General features: G+C 44.3%; 1 protein-coding gene and 1 long non-coding RNA gene across 3 annotated transcripts in view; both read left to right on the top strand.

Annotated features, from left to right (window-relative positions):
• Positions 1–6,091: 6,091 nt before the first annotated feature.
• Positions 6,092–7,667, top strand: HEXIM1 (HEXIM P-TEFb complex subunit 1). The gene has a single exon (XM_073572886.1). The coding sequence runs from the start codon at positions 6,416–6,418 to the stop codon at positions 7,412–7,414; it is 999 nt and encodes a 332-aa protein (XP_073428987.1). The 5' UTR covers positions 6,092–6,415; the 3' UTR covers positions 7,415–7,667.
• Positions 7,668–7,749: 82 nt separating this feature from the next.
• Positions 7,750–26,230, top strand: part of LOC141086642 (uncharacterized) — a 56,469-nt gene continuing 37,988 nt past the window's right edge. For both annotated transcript variants that reach the window (XR_012231627.1, XR_012231626.1), the window contains exon 1: positions 7,750–10,362. This is a non-coding gene — a long non-coding RNA (uncharacterized lncRNA). The remainder of the gene's footprint in view (positions 10,363–26,230) is intronic.

Raw genomic sequence — 26,230 nt, forward strand, 5'->3', positions numbered from 1 at the left:
AATTCATTGCTCCGCATTGGCTGGTCATCCAGATATTTTTGGTACCAGAGATTTGGTGAGTCAGTCTTTTTGGTGGCCTGCCTTATCTCGTGATGTCAGGAATTTTGTGCAGTCCTGTGGGACTTGTTCTCTGTCCAAGCCCTGTTCTCGTTCTAGTGGGTTGTTGATGCCCCTGCCGGTGCCCAGGATGCCATGGACTCATATCTCAATGGATCTTATTTCTGATCTTCCAGTCTCTCAGAGAACGACTGTTATCTGGGTGATCTGTGATAGATTTTCTAAGATGGTCCATCTTGTACCACTCCCAAAGTTGCCATCTTCTTCTGAGTTGGTGCCCTTGTTTTTACAACAGGTGGTTCGGTTGCACGGGATTCCTGAGAACATTGTGTCGGACAGAGGAGTCCAGTTTGTTTCCAGATGTTGGAGAGCTTTTTGTTCCAAACTGGGAATTCAGTTATCTTTCTCCTTTGCATTTCATACTCAGACCAATGGGCAGACTGAGAGAACAAACCAGACTTTGGAATCCTATTTGAGATGTTTGTCTGTCTGTATGTAACCCCTTCTCCTGTACAGCACCATGGAACCAATGGTGCTATATAAATAAATAATAATAATAATAATGTTTCATATCTGCTGATCAGGATGACTGGGTCTCATTTTTGCCCTTGGCCGAATTTGCGCTAAACAATAGGGCTAGTTCTGCCACTTTGATGTCGCCCTTTTTCTGTAACTTTGGGTTTCATCCTCGATTTTCTTCAGGGCAGGTGGAATCTTCGGCCTGCCCAAGTGTGGATTCTGTGGTAGAGAGAATGCAGCAGATTTGGGACAAAGTGGTGGATAAGTTGTCCCACTCTCAGGAAAAAGCCCAACGGTTTTCCAACCGGCATAGGACCATTGGTCCCCGGTTTAAAGTGGGTGATATGGTTTGGTTGTCTTCAAAGAATATTCCTATGAAGGTTGCGTCTCCAAAACTCAAGCCAAGATTCATTGGAGCTTATAAGATTTTGGAAATCCTTAATCCCATTTCTTTCCGTTTGGCTCTTCCAGTTACGTTTAAGATTAATAACGTGTTCCATAAATCCTTGTTGAAGAGGTTTGTAGAGCCAGTAGTTCCCATTGCGGCGCCTCCTGACCCTGTATTGGTTAAAGGTAATTTGGAGTATGAGGTAGAGAAAATATTGTATTCTCGTTTGGCTAAATGGAGACTCCAGTACTTGGTCAAATGGAAGGGTTATGGCCAGGAGGATAATTCTTGGGTCTCTGGTTGCAAGTTCTCTTTCTCTGCTCCCTCTGGTGGTTACTGGAGGGAGTGGAGCTGATCTGATTGACAGAGGCTTGCCACCTGATAATGAGGAAGACGATTGGAGATCTGGGGCTTCTGATTGGGATTTAAGACAGCAGACTCCCTCTATCCTTGCTGGTGATTTTCTTCCTGTGCCTTCTGAGGTCTGATGTCTCCTGCTCTTTCCCTGCATGGTTCAGCTAAGTGGTTCATTTGCTATTCTGTTTGCATTTGATCTGGTTTTGTCTATCTCTGCTTTGTGCGGGTCAGCCAGCTCCGGCTGTGGCTGTGCTGAATCACCGCCCATATGTTACTGCATGTGCCAGTTTGTTTTGTCCCCTGTTATGTTGGTCTCTTTTTGCTTTGCTTTCAGAATACACCAGAGTGCTGATATAGTGGGGGCGAAGTCGTGCGACTTCAGTGTTTTTGTGCATCAAACGTGTTGGACTTTTTGCAGGGTTTTTTGCGTGATTGCAGACAGTGTCTTTCCTTTTCCTGTCCTGTCTAGTATATGTGTATATGTTTGGGGGTTATCTATTCCTTTGGGGTCTGCTCTGGGGCAGTTTAGATTTCTCCTTTCTTGCTTTAGGCTTAGTTAGCTCTCCGGCTCTGCCGAGGTGTCTAGGATCATCGTAGGTATGCTCCACGGCTACTGCTAGTTGTGTGGACAGGATCAGGGGTCTGCAATCCGCTTAGTTACCAACCTCTCTGGTTTTTCTGTGGCTTAGCCTTGGGACTGCTATCCTCCTCGGTGTCCCATTAATAACAGAGTTCAGTGTCAGCTAGTGAAGTATATAGTGGAGTCTAAGTGTAGGTGGGGTGAGTTGCTAGGGACAGCATGGGACAACCATTTGAGGCAGTGAAAGGTCAAATGGTTGATGGACATTCCAACAGCGTCTGGAGCCTAGGGTTTGGGCCATCTACTATGGAGAAGGCCTGGTCTTCTGAAGTCACAAGGTGGACATGGAGTTACATGTGGGGCAGGTGGTCGGTCCCGGGTGCACTGCCAGATTGAACAACGAATCCCTGAGGCTGATGGAGACAGCAAGCTTAGGGGTAGTCGAGAACAAACGGGTGGCAACATAGAAGAGAAGTTGTACTAAGGAGGAAGTAAGTGTGGCTTGCTGTACCTTATCCCACTTGTGCCCACCTGTTGAACTTGGACTGTTTAGGAAACATTTGACTGTTACAAAGAACTTAGTGTCTCATGCATTGTGTGCAGCAGCTCCTGAGGACGGAAGCCTGGAGGCAACGGAGGCCTGTGGCCTACAAGTGAGTGTAATACACCTCACACCCTACAGCACACTAGGAATAAGACACCCCTTGTCTGTAAAGTGCCAGTGCGCAACCGGACAGCAGCTTGGTCGTGACTACCACTATCGGACACTTTACACATACACTTGTCTAAAGCAGCTCCCACTCTGGGAGACTTGGAACAATGCATAAAACAGCTGGCAATTCATTTGAATACTGTAGATGACATGTAGTACTACATTTTGTATGAGCTTTCAGCTGCCAGACCAACGGTTGGTCTTGGTTGATCATCATTTCTAAAATAAAGTTTTCTAAAGGCAAAGATGCTGCAGAAATAAAAGATTGTGCTTTGGATTTTTTGCTTTAATGCTATTTCACCATTAATAAAAAATAGTTTGTTGCCAAATTCCAAGTAATTTTTTGTTTATACTATTTTGGGGTACATACATCTGTTTGGTCACATATGTCTTGGAGACCGGGGAGGGAGAGACAATTCTGGCATTTTTATTATTTTACAACAGGTGAATAACAGTAATTTTATGGTAAGAATTGTTCCAAATGTGGCATTTTAACTTTTTTTTTTTATAAAGATCTGATTTTAATTTGAGGGTGGTGCTACATGACGGCTCTGGCCGTGGCACAGGTCACGTGGCCAAAGATCACTGTAAGCTGCTGCTATATTATAGGTGATTGGAGTTGCAATGCAACCTGCAAGGTACCTTAACAATAAAGTCGCAAATGAGTCAGAGCCAACTAGATTTTTAGTGACTTAATTGTGTCACAACTGCTGCACCCAGCAAACTAAGTGACACATCACTGGAATCAGAGTCTCTGCCCCTACATCATGCTGCTGTCAGATGAGGTAGCAAAAACCTGGGGACAGACTCACTTTAAGGCCGGGGTCACACATGCGAGAAACTCTCGTGAGTCTCACATGTCAATACCAGGCACAGCCGCCGGTGCTCGGACAGTAGCATGCGGCTGCATGTATTTCTATGCAGCCGCATGCTCCAGTCCCGAGTGCTGGCGGCAGTGCTGGGTATTGACATGCAAGACTCGTGCGAGTTTCTCGCATGTCTGACCCCGGCCTAAGTGACAGGAAAACATGATTGGAGTACGGATTGTGTTGGATAAATGAGCAGATCACTCTCGGGCCGTTTCTCACGAACGTCTGAATTCAGCTGTACTTTAACACTTGTTATATACCCCACATCAGCTCCACTCACAGTCGCTGCAACACCTGGATATTCCAGCTGATACCCGCTGCAGATGGGTGTGGGTTCAGGTCCTGTGCCCGCTGCTGGTGAGCAATGTACGTGTATGGTGGTTTATGTAAAGAACTCTCCGCATAGTATACATAGCTGGGCTGAGAGTAGTTAAAAACCCAGCTGATACACAATAACATAAGAAAACAGCACAGAGACTTATGCTGAAAGGCTATTTTCTAGTCTTTATACTCCTAGTTGGCGGCTTGTACAGAATTTCAGCCTCTGTATGATGGAGAGAATGCTTTCATCACTTAACAGCAAGCAGAGATCCTGAAAAGGGGAAAAATGGTGTTCGCCATAAACCCTGTGACATTTAACATAATTGTTGTGGAGGAGTTGCCATAGCAACCAAGGTTGCGTCCAATTTTTATAGAAAGCTAGTTGCTATGAGCAACTACTATACTCGTGTGCCTCTTTTTAACCCCTTCACGACTTCTGAAATACAGAAACATCAAAAATCATGTCCCTGACTTTGATGCGGGCTCGCACGATGAGCCCGCGTCTTTCCTCACACTTGATGGCTGACTTAATCAGGCATCATGTGCCTTTAACAGCCGCGGGTGGAGTGGCTGTTAGCCTGTTAAATGCCACTGTCAATCTCTGACAGCGACATTTAACACACGCCGGCAGGGCAACGTGCCCGTTCCACACTCCCTTAACGTGATTGCAGGGTTCTGATGCGTTGCCATGGTCTCCCGAAGATCCCCGTGCCTGTCTTTATGATCCTCCTGCAAAAGCCAGCCCCTGGCCGGTATTTATAAATTATGATTATCACTGCTACGTATAGTACAAGCAGTCGGACAATCGCAGCTTCAAGTCCCGCTCTTAAATATAGTAAAAAGTGGATTTTTTTTTTTAAAGATGTACACAAAAAAACCAGGTTCAAATCACCCCTCCCCCTCCTTTGTCCCATTAAAAATAATACACAGATTTGATATCGCTATGTTCATTAAAAAAAAAATCAAAATCTAAAGTAAATTTATCAGGTTGGTAAATGGAACAAATTAAAAAAAAAACAAAAAAAACCCGCCAGAATTACAGGGGGCGGATATGGCAATCAAAACGTTGCATCTACCCTAAAATGGTATTGATAAAAATGAGCTCAGGGCGCAAAAAAATAAGACCTCACCCAGCCCCAGAATCCGAAATATGAAAACGTTGCGGAAAAAAGCGACAAAAACAAAAATGTTTTTTCTTCCAAATTTCCACATTTTTTTTCACCAAACATGTTTGGTATCTGCGCACTCGTACTGGCCTGGGGAATCACATTATCAGGTCAGATTTACTGTATACTGAATGTGGTACATAAAAAAATGGTGGAATTGTTCTTTTTGGGGGTTAAATGTCTGCTGGTCTCTGGATTTCCTGCAGACAAGTCCTGTTTTTAACATCTGTTTGCACTCGCTCTGTGTCGCACAGAAAAAATCTACCACGGCCTGTCTGACCATGTGCAGGCCACAACACACACGCTTCCTGCCTGTTTCATGCCCTGTAGTGTCATTTCCGCTTTAAGACGGAACTACATAAGGTGTATGTTTACACAGACCGCCGCGGAGCGATCCACTGCTTCACTAATGTAACTGACTGAACAATGACGGTATCACTCCGCCTTTACTCGTTTGTGAAATAAAACCCCCTTTCACAAGATTGCAAGGTCTCCTCAATGTTTTCTCGGCTACAGGGCAAATAACTTGTCACCACTGGCCGTAGTACACATTACACGGAGGGTTTAATAACTACGTCTCGCTATGGAACTATTTTATCTCCTGTGTTCGGGTTGCCGTTACGTGGGGGGGGGCGATAAATCTTCACGTTCCAAATAATATGATTATAGTTTACATTTAATTGAGAATTCTTATATTTTCAAACTATTACAAATGCGCATACGGCTCCTGCACTACAGATTAAAGAAAAAACGCATACACTACAGAAATATCAGATTACACCCACTCGGTCGTCCAAGTGGTATGGCCCGCTATCGCTGATTGGCTTAATAATCCTTGACAGACAGGAAGTTGCACCAATAGGATTTCAGCTATGGCTTGGCAACAGCCCGTTAATATCTCAGCCAATCGCCACACGGAATAGGCAGCTATGGCTTTGTCCGCATTCATTGGTCAGCGGGTAAGTGACATCAGAGGTCTTGTGGGAGTGGTAGTCAAATAGACGCTGACCCTTCGTGAGCGAGTGCGTAGCTGGACTACATTTCCCATGTTGCATTGACGCGGTGATGTATGCGCGTGCGCGTCACTTAGGGGGCCGGGTTCTTTATAAAAGCTAGCGTCCCAGGCTCGGGAGTAGCAGTTGGAGGTTGGTTGGCGAGTGTGCAAGTTAAGGCGAAGGAGAAGAAGTGAGGAGGAGGAGGAGGAGGCGGTGGCGGGGGCTTGAGTTCTTCTTTCCTGTGTGTGGTAGCAGCAGCCGCCAGTTGGTGGCAGTGCGGATCCACTGCATTCCAGTGCAGCCTGTAGTCAACACGCTGAAGTGGGAAGAGCACAGTGCTGCTTGAAGAGCTTCTATCAAGGCACATCTGCTGTCAGGCAAGGTGGACGCTACCGCCAGGCAAGTTGATCTCACCCTGCTCCCAGGTCCTCATGGACATTTTTAAATTTTCATGGTGAACCGAGCTGCGTCTGATTGCAGAAGCTTTCCCTCCAGGAGTGACTTTCCATCCCTTGCTGCACCCCCACACTGCATTTATAGGGGTGACATGGCAGAAGTAGGAGTTCAGGAGCCAACCCTGCCCTGCAAAAGTTTGGCAGGTGGGGGATCCCTGCTGGCCAGCCAAGAAGATAGTGGGTGGCAACCAAGAGCAGAGGAGGAGAGAGGGGAGTGCCAGAGAAACCCCTCCACACTGTCCTGCCCAGCAAAAGAGGACCAAGGCAGCAAGGTGGAAGACTGTCCCAAGCCTGGGCAGCTGGGTCGGGGCAAATCCCAGCAAGACGAAGAGTGGAAAGAGCTGGGCAAGAAAAAGCATCGCAGGCGCCCATCCAAGAAGAAGAGGCGGTGGAAGCCTTACAATAAGCTGACCTGGGAGGAGAAGAAGCGTCTGGAGGAGCGGGAGTCCCAGAGGGCATCCAGGGTGAGGGCGGAGATGTTCGCCAAGGGGCAGCCGGTGGCCCCCTATAACACCACCCAGTTCCTGATGGACGATCACGACCAGGAGGAGCCGGACTTGTGCCCCCCTCAGCGGAGAGGTCTTGCTGCTTCTCTCCCAACTCTCCATGCCAACTCTTTTGCCAAAGGGGATAGCACGGAGGAGGATGTGGAGGAAGAGGACGATGGGACTGGCAGTGATGGCATGGGGAGCGATGACGGGGTCGAGTTTTTACAAAAGGACTTCTCCGAGACCTATGAGAAATACCATGCAGAAAGCTTGCAGGACATGAGCAAGCAAGAGCTGATCCGGGAGTACCTGGAGCTGGAGAAATGCCTGAGTCGTATGGAAGAGGAGAACAATCGCCTGAGGCTCCAGGAGATCACCATGCAGGTGGCCAGCAGCCAGGGCTCCCGGATCCGGGAGCTGGAGATGGAGCTGGAGAAGCTGAAGGAGGAGAACCGCCGCCTGCTGCGGGAGAGGGAGCAGGTGGTGGCCGATCCCTCAGGACACTGAGCCTCTACGTGGACTGTTTCCCTGAGAGCCATAAAGACTCCTGACCCCATGATCCAATGTCCTAAGGTCAAGATCATCTAGACTCCCCCTGACTTTATTGACTGCCTTGCCAGAGAGGTGACCCTAACACAGACTCTGACTTTTATGTTGTCTGTAGAGCTTTGTTTTTGTTACCGACTTGTCTCCTCCTTATATACTCTGGTCTCTTATGTTGGTTCCCCCGCCATCCTCTTTATGTCATCTATTTTTTCTTTTCTTTTTTCTTCAATATTTTTTTTATTAAATACAGGCTTAAATTGACAAATTTATGATATATTAGTAATTTGTGAATATATATATATATATATATATATATATATATATATATATATATATATATATATAAAAAATTTCTCCCTTGCATTGTTAATTCATTGTTGGTAAGTTAATATGTTTTGTGTTTATGTTTTGGTAACTTTAATATGTTTTTGTAGTGGGTGAGAATTGGTCAGTAAGGGAGGGCCTGGTATTTATTGCAATATTCTTTCATTTTATTCTAAAATGTTTTGGGTTGTTGTTGTTTTTAACACTTAAATTTGCATCTAATTGAAGGGCCCCCCCCTTAAAAAAAAATGTCCTGGGCTTCTTATACACTTGCTAGGTTTGTGTCCCGTTTTTGCAGCCCCAATATGGGGCCGCAATAATTCCACGGAGCGCCGTAGGGCCGTATTTACGGCAGTGAAAAGATGATCTGAGAACTTTTTTTTTTGCGGGATAATGCAAAAATTGTGGCAGTAAGGCCTGTGAAAACGGGCTGCAAGAAACCTGGCATGTGTAAAAATAGCCTTAAAGTAACTCAAAATAAACGCCACGGCCATTTGTTTCCAGATTACTTATGGTGTCTTGTGTATTCATTTATTTAAAAGTGGGGGGGGTTTGTGTTATCATGTGCAACCACGTCAGCCCGAAACTGTGCTGACGATTATTTACAGCAGAACTGCAATTTATGGTGCTGCCATTTAATACACTTAATAACACTGTAAATCCAGCCTAAGGATGAGGCGCTTGCACACTTCTTTTCCCCGGCATCACGGCTTGTATATGTGAAATATGTTGCATTCATGTTCTTTACCTTTACAAGCCGCGCAGCTAAAAAGGAAACAAAGTGCATCGTAAAATGCTGTAAGTGGTTTTCCATTCCGTTCCTGGCTGTGCAAAAAAAGCCAGGTTTCCATCTTTAGCTTGTAGTACGGGGCAATTGCATTCGTTAATGTGATGGGTCTTTGAATATTTGCCATTTTATTGCCGCCCTCACTGTGACCTGGGGAGCAGGTGTTGGAGAGGCCTGAAATGGCTGCTGTTCACTCAAACATTGCAACCTGCCAGCCAATTCCACCAAGATCTGCAGCAATACAAGATGGCTGCCAGATGTACACACAGTATGGATGAATGGGGTCTGGGGTATGAGGCTGCTGCAATCTTTCCAATGATAATTTATAATTAACTTTCTTAAAACAGCAGGTACCAGCATCTCCATGATGCACAACTGACAGAAACCGAACCTAAAGAGTCTGTAACTAATTGTAGGTGTCATGCACACACGTGGCTGCTGGCAGTCGGAGAGCCCAAAAGTTGGGTGACCATGTGTGTAACCTTTCAATACAAGTATCGGGATACTACTCGGCTACACTGGGGAAGGGCTTCAAGGTAAGCAGTACATGGTCTCGCCCTTAGTAACCAGCAAAGATCCTAAAATATGAGGTATATTAAAACATTTCTTAAAGGGCTGATCCAGGGCTGTGATTTTGATGCCTTATCCTTGCATTGGATTGGGGGTTTGGCACCCAACTCATCAGCTGCTAGCAGGTCCCCTGGCCCCCCGTGAGTGGAGCCAGAAGCCCACAGCTTTATACATTGTGCAGTGCACGTTCTCAGGTGCTACGTCTCTGCCCCATCCAAGTAAATGGGAGCGGAGTAATGCGTATGTAGAGTTGTGGTGGTCCAGGTCTGTACTACTTCCTGTGGCCAGCGGAGCTGGTAACAGCTCAATAGTGGGGGCTGGAGGGGCTCTGACACCCAATCTGATACTGACTTCTCAAGGAGATAAATCCTTAAGATCAATTTCTGCAAGCTATGAATTGCATGATATTATTCTGGTACCACACAGTGTCTTGTGATGTTGGTAGTTTGCCCACGTCACCTTCCTATTTAAAGAAGGCATATAATTTACCTACATCTGCTGTTCTAGTGCCCGTCCTCTTCTGCATAATGCAGGGGAGTGAAGTGTTGGTATCGTTTCAGTAATATACTTTACTAGCTGAAGAGCTTGGCGTTGCCCGGGCATAGTAACTAACTGCCATCCCACTCTCCCTCAGCAGCCCCGCTCCATCCACCGTCCCTCTACGGCCCCAGTCTCCTCTGGCCGTCCCGCACTTTCCCTCTGCAACCCTGCTCTCCAGCCACCAGTGGGTGGGCGGACACACACACTCACACACTTTATCCTGAAATATTTATTCACCCCAGAAATCCTTAGTCTACCATGTGGTGACTATATCTGCTCAGTTTTTTCTATCTTGGAATTCTTGTATTATGGAGAAGAATACCACAACTGGATCCTCTAAGGTGGATCTGCCGCGACTAGTGTTTAAACGGACTCTGTCTGCACAGGTTGACTTCAATGTACAGTAAGTCCTGCCGTTCGGTGCTCCCAAGCATTATAATACATCTTTCCACCTGCTTGTTTCCCTCAATTCCCCCCCCCCCCCCTTCCATTTGACTGACACTGACAGCTCTGACTTCATAGAGCCAGAGATGGAAACCAAGTTGGGGGAGGTGTATATAAATGGCTGGCTCTACCATAATCCACCAAGTGGCTGTACTTGGCTTGGAAAGTCATTATGTGCTGACAGTCCCTTTAAGGATCCTGCCATAGTTGTGGAGTTGTGCCTAAGGCCGCAGAACCTGTCCAGGTGAGCAAACACTCTAGTACGCATTACCTGAGAGGTGCGCCACTGCAGACCGCTGGTGTAGGGGCTTCTTCCGAAGTCTGAGCCCGGACTGGCCTTGGCTCTCCCAGCCCGAGTGTCACAGCCTGTCAAGCTTGGGTCGGGAGAGCACGGACCTCTGACGCACCCCTTTACATTATGCTTCTCCTAGTGAATCTGGGGGCATCTTTCAGCAGACGTGTGCAGAAATGTATGCCAGCGATGCACTCCTGTGGCAAAATTATGAAGAATTTGTCAGCTGAACTCTGCCATACTCCTCCCTTTTTAAGTTCCTCCTACTCTTCAAAAAGTTGGCAGGGCTGATGTAAAGAGATGCAATTCTCGCCTGTGTTTAAAAAAAAAAAAAAAAAAAAAAATTTCAACATTTCGAAGTGTTTGAATAATGGGCCTCAATGCGATTTGAGAGTGTAGCTCGGCTGGATTTATGTTGAGCAGCTGCCTATTCTCACTGGGGTGCCACAGACTGAAGGCTTTCTGATTTATTTTAACTCTGAAAATAGGAAATCCAATGTAACTTCTGCAAGATCCATGAGGGGATAAACCAGTAAAACGTCCATGCAGCTTCTACCCTTTTGGATTGTGTGCTGCTCCATCTAAGGCCTCATTCACACGTCAGTGTTTGTGTGCCAAATCCAGGAGTGGAAATCCAGGAGTGGCACTTGCATAGAAAGACTGATACCTGTTCTCTGTTTTGGAGACACTCCTGGTTTTGGCATACAAATACTGATCAAAAACACTGACATGTGAATGAGGCCCAAGTATGAGGAGCCTGGTCCCCTTTGTCTGATCTCTCGGTTATGCTTGGGGCCAAGTATGGATTCCCCTCCCTTCCTGTCATTCTACTAATGGTATTTAATGTACTGATCTCCCACTGCTTTAATTCTCAAAGTGGGTTACTATTTCAGTGTAGGTTCTTTGTTTTTATTCACCCTCATTGGGTTCATTGCTGAGTCTCTGCTGCTTCTGGTGCTTGTTATTGTCTGCAGTGCTGACACCATGTTGGCAATGCTGCAGGCAATCTGTGAGCGCAGCAGCTCTGCCCAAACAAATGGGGTTCCCCGTTCTGAGCCGCGGAGCTGATGCACAGCAGACAATAACAGAAATCGGGAGCTGTGGAGGAGACTCTGTACTGGACCCAGGGAGGGTCAGCAAAGCTATGTTTTATATATTTTATTTTTTTTTTTTTGTGTGTATTTACTCATGGATTTTTTTTTTTTTTTTTTTTTTTTTTTTTTTTTCCCAAATGCTGTCTAAGGTTATGTGCACATGCTGCGGATCTGCAGCAGTTCTGCAGACAGTGTTCAGTAGAATATTAGTCTATGAGATTTACATTCTGCTGTGCACATGCTGCAGATTTTTAACTGCGGAAAAGCTGCGGTTTTGAATCCACAGAAAGAAATGACTTTTCTGCGGATTCTGCTGCGGTTTACCATCTCCTCCATTGTAGAGGTGATAAACCGCAGGGCGAAACTGCAGGCCAATCTGCAGATAAACCGCAGGTCATTTTACCTGCGGTTTTGCAGATACAAATCCGCAGACCAATCCGCAGCGTGTGCACATAGCCTAAGGTTTTTATGTTTAAAAAAAAAAAAAAAAGGTAAACTTTAAATCTGATCAGTCCTATGCTGGATCATAGTAAACTGGAAGATGAGGAACAATAACCTGATATTTAAGATCCTGTGATGGGACCCCATGTTATCAGTTACTGGATTCAGGATTAGGATAAAATAATAATGGAAATCGGACACTTTTACATGGTTAAGGCTGTGTATGGGCCTAGTCTGTTCCTACTCACTTAAGTGTTATCCTCCATCCTTTAGCATAGGCCACAGCTGGGATGCTTAGGCATGTGTCCCACCATAGAAATGTCATATTAATAAAACCAAACCCCTAAGGCCAGGTTCACATTGCGTTGATGCAGTCCGTTCCATGCATAGCGTTGATGGACTGCATTAACGCTACCGTCATATTGTGATCACGTTTAGCGATCACGCTAGCGCAGCTTCCCTATCTGTGCTAGCGGTAACGGACCCCCGAACGCTGCAGTCCGCGTCCAAGGATCCGTCACAGAATGACGGCACATCGCGAACGCATGCCGATGCGCTTATCTATTGCAGGGTATGGGTGAGTTAACTCATCCATTACATAGCGTTAATTCCACTATGTAACGGATGTGTTAAATGCTGCCCACAAACGCAATGTGAACCCAGCCTAATTTTTTGCTGTATACCCTCCCCTGCAGACAGTGTCCCTTTGTATAGGAACGCACTGCCAGACCTTTGCTTTGCCCTTTTCATCGAGTGTAGATCTAATAATGGCCAGATGCTGGCTGGTTTCGGGCAGTTACAAAAGTATTGACACCCCTGCAATTTTGTCAGATAATACTCAGTTTCTTCCTGAAAATGATTGCAATCACAAATTCTTTGGTATTATTATCTTCATTTAATTTGTCTTAAATGAAAAAACACAAAAGAGAATGAAGCAAAACATTGATCATTTCACACAAAACTCCAAAAATGGGCCAGACAAAAGTATTGGCACCCTCAGCCTAATACTTGGTTGCACAACCTTTAGCCAAAAGAACTGCGACCAACCGCTTTCGGTAACCATCAATGAGTTTCTTACAATGCTCTGCTGGAATTTTAGACCATTCTTCTTTGGCAAACTGCTCCAGGTCCCTGATATTTGAAGGGTGCCTTCTCCAAACTGCCATTTTTAGATCTCTCCACAGGTGTTCTATGGGATTCAGGTCTGGACTCATTGCTGGCCACCTTAGAAGTCTCCAGTGCTTTCTCTCAAACCATTTTCTAGTGCTTTTTGAAGTGTTTTGGGTCATTGTCCTGCTGGAAGACCCTTGACCTCTGAGGGAGACCCAGCTTTCTCACACTGGGCCCTATATTATGCTGCAAAATTTGTTGGTAATCTTCAGACTTCATAATGCCATGCACACGGTCAAGCAGTTCAGTGCCAGAGACAGCAAAGCAACCCCAAAACATCAGGGAACCTCCGCCATGTTTGACTGTAGGGACCGTGTTCTTTTCTTTGAATGCCTTTTTTTCTCCTGTAAACTCTATGTTGATGCCTTTGCCCAAAAAGCTCTACTTTTGTCTCATCTGACCAGAGAATATTCTTCCAAAACGTTTTAGGCTTTTTCAGGTAAGTTTTGGCAAACTCCAGCCTGGCTTTTTTATGTCTCGGGGTAAGAAGTGGGGTCTTCCTGGGTCTCCTACCATACAGTCCCTTTTCATTCAGACGCTGACGGATAGTATGGGTTGACACTGTTGTACCCTCGGACTGCAGGGCAGCTTGAACTTGTTTGGATGTTAGTCGAGATTCTTTATCCAACATCCGCACAATCTTGCGTTGAAATCTCTTGTCAATTTTTCTTTTCCGTCCACATCTAGGGAGGTTAGCCACAGTGCCATGGGTTTTAAACTTCTTGATGACTCTGCGCACGGTAGACACAGGAACATTCAGGTCTTTGGAGATGGACTTGTAGCCTTGAGATTGCTCATGCTTCCTCACGATTTGGTTTCTCAAGTCCTCAGACAGTTCTTTGGTCTTCTTTCTTTTCTCCATGCTCAATGTGGTACACACAAGGACACAGGACAGAGGTTGAGTCAACTTTAATCCATGTCAACTGGCTGCAAGTGTGATTTAGTTATTGCCAACACCTGTTAGGTGCCACAGGTAAGTTACAGGTGCTGTTAATTACACAAATTAGAGAAGCATCACATGATTTTTCGAACAGTGCCAATACTTTTGTCCACCCTCTTTGTTATGTTTGGTGTGGAATTATATCCAATTTGGCTTTAGGACAATTCTTTTTGTGTTTTTCATTTAAGACAAATTAAATGAAGATAATAACAAAGAATTTGTGTTTGCAATAATTTTCAGGAAGAAACTGAATATTATCTGACAAAATTGCAGGGGTGTCAATACTTTTGGCCACAACTGTATAAGGCATGTTGAGAACCGGTCACATCCAGTCATGTGTGTTCAGGACTGCCATTTGTTGGTGACTTTTTTTTTTGGGGGGGGTTAATGGCTTTCCTAATTACAGATGACTGAATTTAATCCTGTTTTTGGCTTTCCCCACAGAGGGCTATTACTCTTCTGAATTTCACAATAGCGGGTGCAATTCTATAGACCAATAGGGGATACATGGAATGCAGTTATCCCAAAAATCCATGTTTTACATTTATTTTTAGTTTGGGTGGTGTTGCCAAAAAAAAAAAAAAAAAAAAAAATCTATATACCTATAAGCAATTGTATTAATCTTGTTTATATACCGCCATAAACTCCACAGCACCTTACAAACTTTATAAGCACTGTCCTCTTTGGCACTCACAATCTAAGTTCCTTATCATATTACTGGAGTGTGGGAAGAACATACAAACTCCTGGGTTCTAATCTCAAGGGCAACAAATGCAAAGCTGCATTGCCAATCACTGAGCCACTGTGCGCAGGCATAGGGCTTCACAATAAGTCTGAAACCAATGTGGCTGCCTGAACAATGCTATATAGGCCAAGACGGCTGCTTTATTTTAATGTGGAGCAAAAGGGAATATCAAGGTTACTCTGGGTCTTTAAAAGCCATAGGCCTCTTGTGAACCACATATATACATGGCTTTTCTTGAGGCCACATTCACTATAATATCCCACATCATCCCGTCAGCCAGAGCCACCGGACTGCTACCCTTAATATCCCACATCATTCCATCTGAGCCACCGAACTGCTACCCCTAATATCCCACATCATCCCGTCAGCCAGAGCCACCAGACTACTACCCCTAGTATCCCACATCATCCCAGAGCCACCAGGCTACCACTAATATCCCACATCATCCCGTCAGCCAGATCTACCAGACTACTACCGCTAATATCCCACATCATCCCATCAGCCAGAGCCACCGGACTACTACCGCTAATATCCCACATCATCCCATCACAGCCGCCGGACTACTACCACTAATATCCCACATCATCCCGTCAGCCAGATCTACCGGACTACTACCGCTAATATCCCACATCATCCCATCACAGCCGCCGGACTACTACCGCTAATATCCCACATCATCCCGTCAGAGCCACTGGACTACTACCCCTAATATCTCACATCATCCCGTCAGCCAGAGCCACCGGACTACTATCGCTAATATCACACATCATCCCGTCAGAGCCACGGGACTACTACCCCTAATATCCCACATCATCCTGTTGAGCGAGAGCTACCGGGCTACTGCCACTAATATCCCACATGATCCAGTCAGAGCCACCAGACTACTACCCCAAATATGCCACATCATCCCGTCAGCCCGGGGTCAGAACCAGTGCGCTGAGTGTAACGGTCCTAACTTCCATACCGGGGATCCCTTTAAGAGGGGGTCAGAACCAGAGCACTGAGTGGATTTGCCCTAACTTCCATACCAATGATCCCTTTAATAGAAGCCTGGGGTCAAAATCAGAGCGCTGAGGGATTTGCCCTAACTTCCATACCGGAGAAAGTGAGGACCTTTGATGTAGGTTGCGAGCTTATGTATTGTGGCCATAATCTAAACTAACACCTCACATATATTGCTATGTGTTTTTTGCACTTTGTATCTTTTCAGGGTGCAGCTGGGCCCAGATGGCTCTGTAAACTGTGGCCTCTGTTCACACAGTATGCATTTTTGTTAACACTGGCTGGCCCGCCTGATCTAACAGTATGGGCGTCATTAATAGGTTCAGCCAGATGCTTTGCATTTTCTGTGTGAACACTGCCATATACAATTATATTTTTTGTGCATTATTATACCAAGCGGCCATTTCCTGACTGTAGGCTGTCCGCCTCATCAGGTATTTTTGCGCCTGTGCCATCTTACTGGGTCTGCTGCAGCTTGATAGTGCTTTTACCTGTGGCCTGGGCAGGTAAGCATCTTTGCCTGCGTGCTGGTGTTTTTTTTTTTTTGTTTGTTTTTTTTTTTTCACATCATCCCGTCAGCCTGGGGTCAGAACCAGAGCGCTGAGTGGAATGGCCCTAACTTCTATACCGGGGATCCCTTTAGGAGAGGCCTGGTGTCAGAACCAGAGCGATGAGTGGATTTGCCCTGACTTCCATACCAGAGATCCCTTTAAGAGGGAAGATGTGCCTATGGGACTTATGGGATGGAGGATGTGTGATTGGTATATGGGCACGGGAGGGGGGGGGATTCATTTGTCATGTGCTCTCTGCTCCTTTCTGGGGGGCAGACAATGGCTGGGAGCTTATGTTCCTGGGGTGCTAGATTTTTCCCACCCAGTCAGTGCCTACTGAGGTGTTGTGGAGTGGGAAAACTGTTGCTCATAGCAACCAATCACAGCTCAGCTTCTTTTAAACAGCGCTGGTGAAATGAAAGATGCTTAGTGATTGGGTGGGGCTATGTGAAGTGGGTGTGGCCAGTACACCCATACATTGTGTGTGTGTGTGTGTGTGTGTGTGTGTGTGTGTGTATATATATATATATATATATATATATATATATATATATATTGATCTGACAGGTGATCACTTCTGCTGGTTTTGTCGTATGAGATTAGGAAGGCCTCCTTCCCTTCTGGACGCAGAAGGATACGTGTGTGTATGTATGTATATACAATCTCACATGTGACCCCTCTTTCCTTTTCTATCCTTTCTACATATTTCGATAAGGACTCCAAATATCAAATTTATAGGATTCTCATTTGGCGGCAAATCAGTCAACATTCATCTCAACCATCGGGTGGCTAAATATAGACACTAAGGGTATGTGCACACGCTGTGGATTTTGCTAAATCTGCAGGTAAAATAACCTGAGTTTTACCTGCGGATTTAGTGCAGATTTCCTGCGGGTTTTCTGCAGTTTTTGTGCGGATTTCGCCTTCGTTTTTACACCTGCGGATTCCTATAATGGAGCAGGTGTAAAACGCTGCGGAATCCGCGCAAAGAATTGACATGCTGTGGATTTGAACCCGCTGCATTTCCACGCGGATTTTCCCGCAGCGTGTGCACAGCGGTTTTTACTTTACATAGAATATAATGGTACTGTACACCGCAGCAGAATCCGCAACGTGTGCACAGACCCTAATTGCGTAACTATTGGAGCTTCTTGGTCGTCGAATGCCACTCATTGGGATATAAAATATATATTTTAACCCTGCATGTACACTTTATGTACAAGTATTCTGCCCCTGTACATTATGTTTATGACACCCCATTCTATATCCATAGACATTAATATGGGTTTGGTCCCTTTGCAGCCATAGCATCTTCCACTCATCTGGGGAGGATTTCTACAAGATTTTGGAGGTGCCTATGTGAATTTTTGCCAATTTATCCAGGAGAGCATCTGTGAGGTCAGATACTGATGTTGGAGGAGAGGGTCGGGCTCCCAATCTCTGTTCTAGTTCATCCCAATGGTGTTGGATGAGGATTGAGGTCAGAATTTTAATTTTGTGCGACCAGTCAAGTTCTCCAACACCAATGTCACCCAACCATTACTTTGTGGGAACGGTTTGGGAAAGACCTTTTTTTTTTTTTTTTCCTCTTGCCCATGGCTGTGCCCAGTGCAAAGATGGAAGCTACAACTGTCCAAAATGTCTATTATAATGAGGCGTTAAGATTTCCCTATATTAGAGTGAAGGACCTGAGGCCAGTCCCTCAAATACAACTACATATTCTCCTTTCTCCAAACTTTGCCTGTCTGACTGCATTGTGCCGGCTGTAAAGTTCTCCTGGTATTCGCCAACCCTGAACCCGTCCATCAGGTGCTAGCTAGAGAAGTGCGATCCGTCACTCCCCAGAACATGTTTCTACTGCTCCAGAGTCTTGTGACAGCTTACTTCATACCACTGCATCCAGTGTTTGGCATTGTGCTTGGTGATGTAAGGCTATGTGCACACGGTGCGGATTCTGCTGCGGATCCGCAGCGTTTCAGGCTCTGCGGGTCCGCAGCAGATTTAGGTGCGTTGTACAGTACCATTGTTTTCAATGGTAAACTGAAAAACGCTGTGCACATGCTGCGGGTTCAGATCCGCAGCATGTCAATTCTTTGTGCGGATTCCGCTGCGGTTTCACTCCTTCTCCATTGTAGAGCTGTGAAACCGCAGGGCTAAACCACAGGTAAACCGCAGGTCTTTTGACTTGAAAATTCACCTACTGATTTTTCCAAATCCGCAGGACCTCAAAGGCTTGCATGCAGCTGTTCGGCCATGGAGACCTTACATGGTGCTGCTGGCACACAATTCTGTATATGTTAATGTCTGATTGCTGCAAGGATTGGTTTAATCCTAGACACACTTGTCTCTCCCCTCTCTACCCTTCACAAAACCCACTTGTTCAGGGGAGATAACTCCCTGAGAGTGCTGCACCTGATGCAACATGCGCACAACCATCGTAGACCCCTAGTTTTAATGGGCACCGATGCAGAAAAGGCGTTCCACAGGGTGGACTGGACATTCATGCATGAGACTCTCGTAAAGTTCGGTTTTCCTCCCACAATTATTGATGCCATCTTTCAAATGTATAAATCACCCTCTGCAAAAGTACGGGTAAATGGGGATTTTTCTCCGCCCTTTGAAATCAAAAATGGCACACGTCAAGGTTGCCCTCTTTCACCAGCTTTGTTCGCTCTAACCGTTAATCCAGGGCATTAGACAGAACACAGCAACAGGGGGTATCAGAGTCTCGGACTCTTCCCATGTTGTAGCGGCGTTTGCAGATGAACTTCTTTTACTTCTATCAGACCCTGAGAAAGAAATACCTGCGGTGTTGGGAAGGTTTGAGGCATTCAGAGAGCTATCAAACTTTAAGATTAATCTAGTGAAATCTGAGGCGATAGGGATAAATATACAACACACAACCATCCAAAATTTGAAGACAAAGTTCCCAATATAATGGAATTCTAACTATATTAAATATTTAGGAATTAAACTGAGCCCCCATTGGAACTCCCTTTTCTCACTCAACTTTTTACCCCTTCTTGATACTTCTTTAGAGGCCATTAAGTCGTGGAGAGTTCCCTATATATCCTGGATAGGATGAAAAAACATCATCAAAGGGTTCATTCTACCCAAATACAGCTACATATCCAGAATGTTACCCATTAAAGTCCCGGACACGTTCTTCCAAAAGGTCCGTTCTCTTTTTGGGAAGTATATTTGGGGTGGCTTGAAACCCAGACTAAGCTACAACACACTTTCCCTCCCTAAATTTAAAGGGGGCTTGGGAATCCCTGACCCACAAAAATACCACGCTGCGGCTACCTTGTCGCTGATAATTGACTGGATGAGAGATAATAATCACAAATTATCGACAGGGATAGCAAACGAGTCACTGACAGTTCTGATCTCCACTATTCTTCACTCGTCCACAGACATTCCAAAGAAAATTCTTACCCCAAACGCAATAACAAAAAACTTGATCAAGACTTGGGTCAGATTTTCTTCCTCACTAATGCCACTTCCATCACCTTTGATAAAAGTAAAGGACCTACCCGGCCTTTATTTAGACCGCCCTTTTATCAAAGACACAGATTCTTTACACAGGATAAAAGAAAGTCTAGATGCTTTCATGGAAGACGGTGTAATACTCCCATTGCAGGATTTGCAAACTAAATACCCACACTATCATATTTATTTCCTTCATTACAACAAGCTCAAAAACTCAATGAGATTGTATTTGTAACCCGGACTCCCGCTCAGAGAGTTGACTGCGTTTGAAAAACTAGTGACTCTGAGGAATAAAGCAAAGGGTGTGTTGGGCAGGCTCTACCAGATGCTCCTAGCCCACTCAACCTCGGTTAAACAAGCGTTTATATTGAAGTGGGAAAAAGACATCGAAGTTAAATTACAAGACTGGGAAGTTGAAAAGATCTATAAAAATTCACATGGACCATCAGGCTGTGTAAGGGTCCAAGAAAATTCATACAAGGTCCTTACTAGGTGGTATGCCACCCCTGTCACAAGAAATCTGTGGCAGCCCAACGCATCCTTTAAGTGTTGGAGATGCTCCGACGAAGAGGGATCATTCTTACACATATGGTGGCAATGTGACAAATTTCAAGCATTTTAGAAAAAAGTACTCAAAATTTCAACAAAACTTTGCCAGCTCCCAAACCCCCCCCCGTCCTTGAAAGTGATCTTCCTAAACTGGTCAAGTGACATTGCACAATCTAAACACAAACAGCTTCTCATGTTCTTGATAGCTGCAGCTAAATTGCTTAGCCCCTACACTGGTTATCCCAGAGCTGTCCTACCCTGTCAGAATGGTTACACAAAGTTTCCAACTTTATCACATACAGTCATATGTAAAAGTTTGGGCACCCCTATTAATGTTAACCTTTTTTCTTTATAACAATTTTGGTTTTTGCAACAGCTATTTCAGTTTCATATATCTAATAACTGATGGACTCAGTTATATTTCTGGATTCAAATGAGGTTTATTGTACTAACAGAAAATGTGCAATCTGCATTTAAACAAAATTTGACCGGTGTAAAAGTATGGGCACCCTTATCATTTTCTTGATTTGAACACTCCTAACTACTTTTTACTGACTTCCTGAAGCACTAAATTGGTTTTGTAACCTCATTGAGCTTTGAACTTCATAGCCAGGTGTATCAAATCATGAGGAAAGGTATTTAAAGTGGCCACTTGCAAGTAGTTCTCCTATTTGATTCTCCTATGAAGAGTGGCATCATGGGTTCCTCCAAACAACTCTCAAATGATCTGAAAACAAAGATTATTCAACATAGCTTTTCAGGGGAAGGATACAAAAAGTTGTCTCAGAGATTTAACCTGTCAGTTTCCACTGTGAGGAACATAGTAAGGAAATGGAAGAACACAGGTACAGTTCTTGTTAAGCCCAGAAGTGGCAGGCCAAGAAAAATATCAGAAAGGCAGAGAAGAAGAATGGTGAGACCAGTCAAGGACAATCCACAGACCACCTCCAAAGACCTGCAGCATCATCTTGCTGCAGATGGTGTCACTGTGCATCGGTCAACAATACAGCGCATGCATAACGCCTTTTTGAATGACCAAACAACTCAATCTTTGTTTCATCAGTCCACAGGACCTTCTTCCAAAATGTAACTGGCTTGTCCAAATGTGCTTTTGCATACCTCAGGCAACTGTTTGTGGCGTGCTTGCAGAAACGGCTTCTTTCGCATCACTCTCCCATACAGCTTCTCCTTGTGCAAAGTGCGCTGTATTGTTGACCGATGCACAGTGACACCATCTGCAGCAAGATGATGCTGCAGGTCTTTGGAGGTGGTCTGTGGATTGTCCTTGACTGTTCTCACCATTCTTCTTCTCTGCCTTTCTGATATTTTTCTTGGCCTGCCACTTCTGGGCTTAACAAGAACTGTACCTGTGTTCTTCCATTTCCTTATTATGTTCCTCACAGTGGAAACTGACTGGTTAAATCTCTGAGACAACTTTTTGTATCCTTCCCCTGAAAAGCTATGTTGAATAATCTTGGTTTTCAGATCATTTGAGAGTTGTTTTGAGGAGCCCATGATGCCACTCTTCATAGGAGAATCTAATAGGAGAACTACTTGCAAGTGGCCACTTTAAATACCTTTTCTCATGATTTGATACACCTGGCTATGAAGTTCAAAGCTCAATGAGGTTACAAAACCAATTTAGTGCTTCAGGAAGTCAGTAAAAAGTAGTTAGGAGTGTTCAAATCAAGAAAATGATAAGGGTGCCCATACTTTTGCACCGGTCAAATTTTGTTTAAATGCAGATTGCACATTTTCTGTTAGTACAATAAACCTCATTTGAATCCAGAAATATAACTGAGTCCATCAGTTATTAGATATATGAAACTGAAATACCTGTTGCAAAAACCAAAATTGCTATTAAGAAAAAAGGTTAACATTAATAGGGGTGCCCAAACTTTTACATATGACTGTAGAAGAAATAATAGCTAGCACGACTTTCAAGCTAGGGAATTGTAATACGACCTGGGCACCGTGGACACTGTTTAGAGAAAAATATGAATACTTAGAACTATTAAATTCTCAGTAACATATATTAATTTGCCCTAGGTTTATCCATATATAAAGCAACATCTACTGATTAGCCACACAAATAGGGCAGAATTTCCGCCGTTCTGTCATTTAACCCCCCCCCCCCGACTGGTATACCGACCCCACCCTGACCCCTTCCCCTTCTTTCTTCCCTCTTTTTCTCTCCTACTTCTACCCTTTTACTTCAGTTAGAAGCTCATAATTAGATGAGACTGTTATTTACGTATCTATCAATGATCTACGTCAAGAATTCACGATTTTTATTATTAAATCTCAGCTGGTTTCTATCTAGTTCTATTTATAGCATAACGTTACAGGTAATATTATATATGATGTTAATGCATATGAAACAGTGCTCGACCGGAAGTTCATGAATCTATTGATGCTTGATCTATTCTGTTACATGTGATGTTACACTTTCTGTTAAAACAATAAAAAGATGTTTAAAATAAACAGAAATCTATCAGTAATTGGAAAACAGTCCTGCCACTTATTGAAAACTAATAGCTGGCTCAACTGATGGTAATGAGACACCTTTTTATAGGCCAAGATGCTACACAAGAAACATCTCATGATGTGTAAAACCAGCGAACTGTCTCAATACCTTCTCAAGCTTATTGTTGCAAAACATACTGCTGGCATTGGTCACATAAGAATTTCTAAACTACTGAAGGCTCCATTGAGTCCTGTTGGGTGATAATCCTGAAGTAGAAAAAAACAATTTCACCAAAAAAATGCTTACGACCAGGTGCTCCCTGCTAGATTTCTGACAAAAGTGTGAAATGAATTACCGTATTTTTTGGACTATAAGACACACTTTTTTCCCCCAAAAAATTGCGGGGGAAATGGAGGTGCGTCTTATAGTCCGAATGACATGTGTGAGGGTGGACATTTCAGCAAGAAAATGATCCCAAACACACAGCCAAGGAAACGCTTCGTTGGTTTCAGATGAAGAAAATAAAGCTGCTAGAATGGCCCAGCCAATCACCTGACCTGAATCCAATAAAACATTTATGGAAGAGAAGGAACCCATTGCGCACATTCAGGATTTGACTGGTGTTTGGACTAATGGGCCAAAATCACACCTGAGCAATGCAGGTGACTAGTTTCTCCATACAACAGGCATCTGAAGCTGTCATCACCAACAAAGGCTTTTGTATGAGTATTAAATTTCAGTAATGTGTTCAATACTTTTTCCCTATGTTATTTCTCATTATTACACATAACTTATGGACATCTATGGTTTGATTTCTTTGTCTGTGTAGATTGGATAGGTTGTTACCGACATTTGGGGAGAATTTCATGTCAATAGCACCTTTTAGAAATACAGTGCCTACAAGTAGTATTCAACCCCCTGCAGATTTAGCAGGTTTGATAAGATGCAAATAAGTTAGAGCCTTCAAACTTCACACAAGAGCAGGATTTATTAACAGATGCATAAATCTTACAAACCAAAAAGTTATGTTGCTCAGTTAAATTTTAATAAATTTTAAACATAAAAGTGTGGGTCAATTATTATTCAACCCCTAGGTTTAATATTTTGTGGAATAACCCTTGTTTGCAATTACAGCTAATAATCGTCTTTTATAAGACCTGATCAGGCCGGCACAGGTCTCTGGAGTTATCTTGGCCCACTCCTCCATGCAGATCTTCTCCAAGTTATCTAGGTTCTTTGGGTGTCTCATGTGGACTTTAATCTTGAGCTCCTTCCACAAGTTTTCAATTGGGTTAAGGTCAGGGGACTGACTAGGCCACTCCAACACCTTGATTTTTTCCCTCTTGAACCAGGCCTTGGTTTTCTTGGCTGTGTGCTTTGGGTCGTTGTCTTGTTGGAAGATGAAATGACGACCCATCTTAAGATCCTTGATGGAGGAGCGGAGGTTCTTGGCCAAAATCTCCAGGTAGGCCGTGCTATCCATCTTCCCATGGATGCGGACCAGATGGCCAGGCCCCTTGGCTGAGAAACAGCCCCACAGCATGATGCTGCCACCACCATGCTTGACTGTAGGGATGGTATTCTTGGGGTCGTATGCAGTGCCATCCAGTCTCCAAACGTCACGTGTGTGGTTGGCATCAAAGATCTCGATCTTGGTCTCATCAGACCAGAGAACCTTGAACCAGTCTGTCTCAGAGTCCTCCAAGTGATCATGAGCAAACTGTAGACGAGCCTTGACATGACGCTTTGAAAGTAAAGGTACCTTACGGGCTCGTCTGGAACGGAGACCATTGCGGTGGAGTACGTTACTTATGGTATTGACTGAAACCAATGTCCCCACTGCCATGAGATCTTCCCGGAGCTCCTTTTTTGTTGTCCTTGGGTTAGCCTTGACTCTTCGGACAAGCCTGGCCTCGGCACGGGAGGAAACTTTCAAAGGCTGTCCAGGCCGTGGAAGGCTAACAGTAGTTCCATAAGCCTTCCACTTCCGGATGATGCTCCCAACAGTGGAGACAGGTAGGTCCAACTCCTTGGAAAGGGTTTTGTACCCCTTGCCAGCCTTGTGACCCTCCACGATCTTGTCTCTGATGGCCTTGGAATGCTCCTTTCTCTTTCCCATGTTGACCATGTATGAGTGCTGTTCACAAGTTTGGGGAGGGTCTTAAATAGTCAGAAAAGGCTGGAAAAAGAGATAATTAATCCAAACATGTGAAGCTCATTGTTCTTTGTGCCTGAAATACTTCTTAATACTTTAGGGGAACCAAACAGAATTCTGGTGGTTTGAGGGGTTGAATAATAAATGACCCTCTGAATAAACTTTTCACAATTTAAAAAAAAATTAAACAAAGAAATAACATTCTTTTTTGCTGCAGTGCATTTCACACTTCCAGGCTGATCTACAGTCCAAATGTCACAATGCCAAGTTAATTCCGAATGTGTAAACCTGCTAAATCTGCAGGGGGGTTGAATACTACTTGTAGGCACTGTACATTTACTTAGAAAATTGGTGACGTTTTCAGTACGTACTTCACCCGCTGTATACTCTATCTGGCAAAGAAACGGCGTACATGAAAATCTGACATGTGAATGCGGCCTAGGACAGGATTGTAACTAACAAACCTAATGGCAGCCTGTACTATCCTTATATCTCAGTGCATAGAGTAAAAGTAATATATGGTGATTTTCTTTTTCCTTCAAAATGTCATCCATGCGCGGGGGATAGCTAAGAGGTATAGCGATAGCTGTTGTACCCGCTGCCACGTGAGAAGACACAAGTATTATACATCTGATTATAGTTGGGGAATCTGGAGATTCGTGTTGCGCCTTGGTAGAAACACTAATGAAATTCTTATGGCAGGTTGTGGCCTGTAGTCGCATTCCTTCCACTAGAGGGCAGCATGATTGTTTACATGGTCATAGTAAGACGTCTACACCTAGATCAGCATGCGGTATCCTTCACTGACATTGAGTACAGAAGCTGACGACAGGCTACTCCTGATGACTCTGCTAATTGAAGTTTACATATTAGTAGTCACTGAACCATGTTGCCTACAATCCTGCCTGCCAGAATGTATGCTGTTCTCCAATAATCAGTTCTAATTTGTTCCCTTTCCTGGAAACAGCGCCACTTCTGTCTATAGACTATTGCTGGTATTGCAGCTTTATCATATTCACTTAGCCTCCAATCTACATCCTTTTAAAATATATTCTGATAAACTAATACAAGAGTACTAATACAGTACAATCACTGAATTAGTTCTGGAAGCATTGAAATAGCTTTCTGCATGCAAAAAGGTCTCACGCACAGCCTTAGGAAAGCATGGTCCTGCTGCCCTCATGTGCCACAAGCTAAAATTTGATTTTTTTTTT

Source organism: Dendrobates tinctorius, unplaced genomic scaffold, assembly GCF_039654945.1.
Source record: "Dendrobates tinctorius isolate UK_male_01 unplaced genomic scaffold, ASM3965494v1 ptg000032l, whole genome shotgun sequence".
Classification (NCBI taxonomy): domain Eukaryota; kingdom Metazoa; phylum Chordata; class Amphibia; order Anura; family Dendrobatidae; genus Dendrobates; species Dendrobates tinctorius.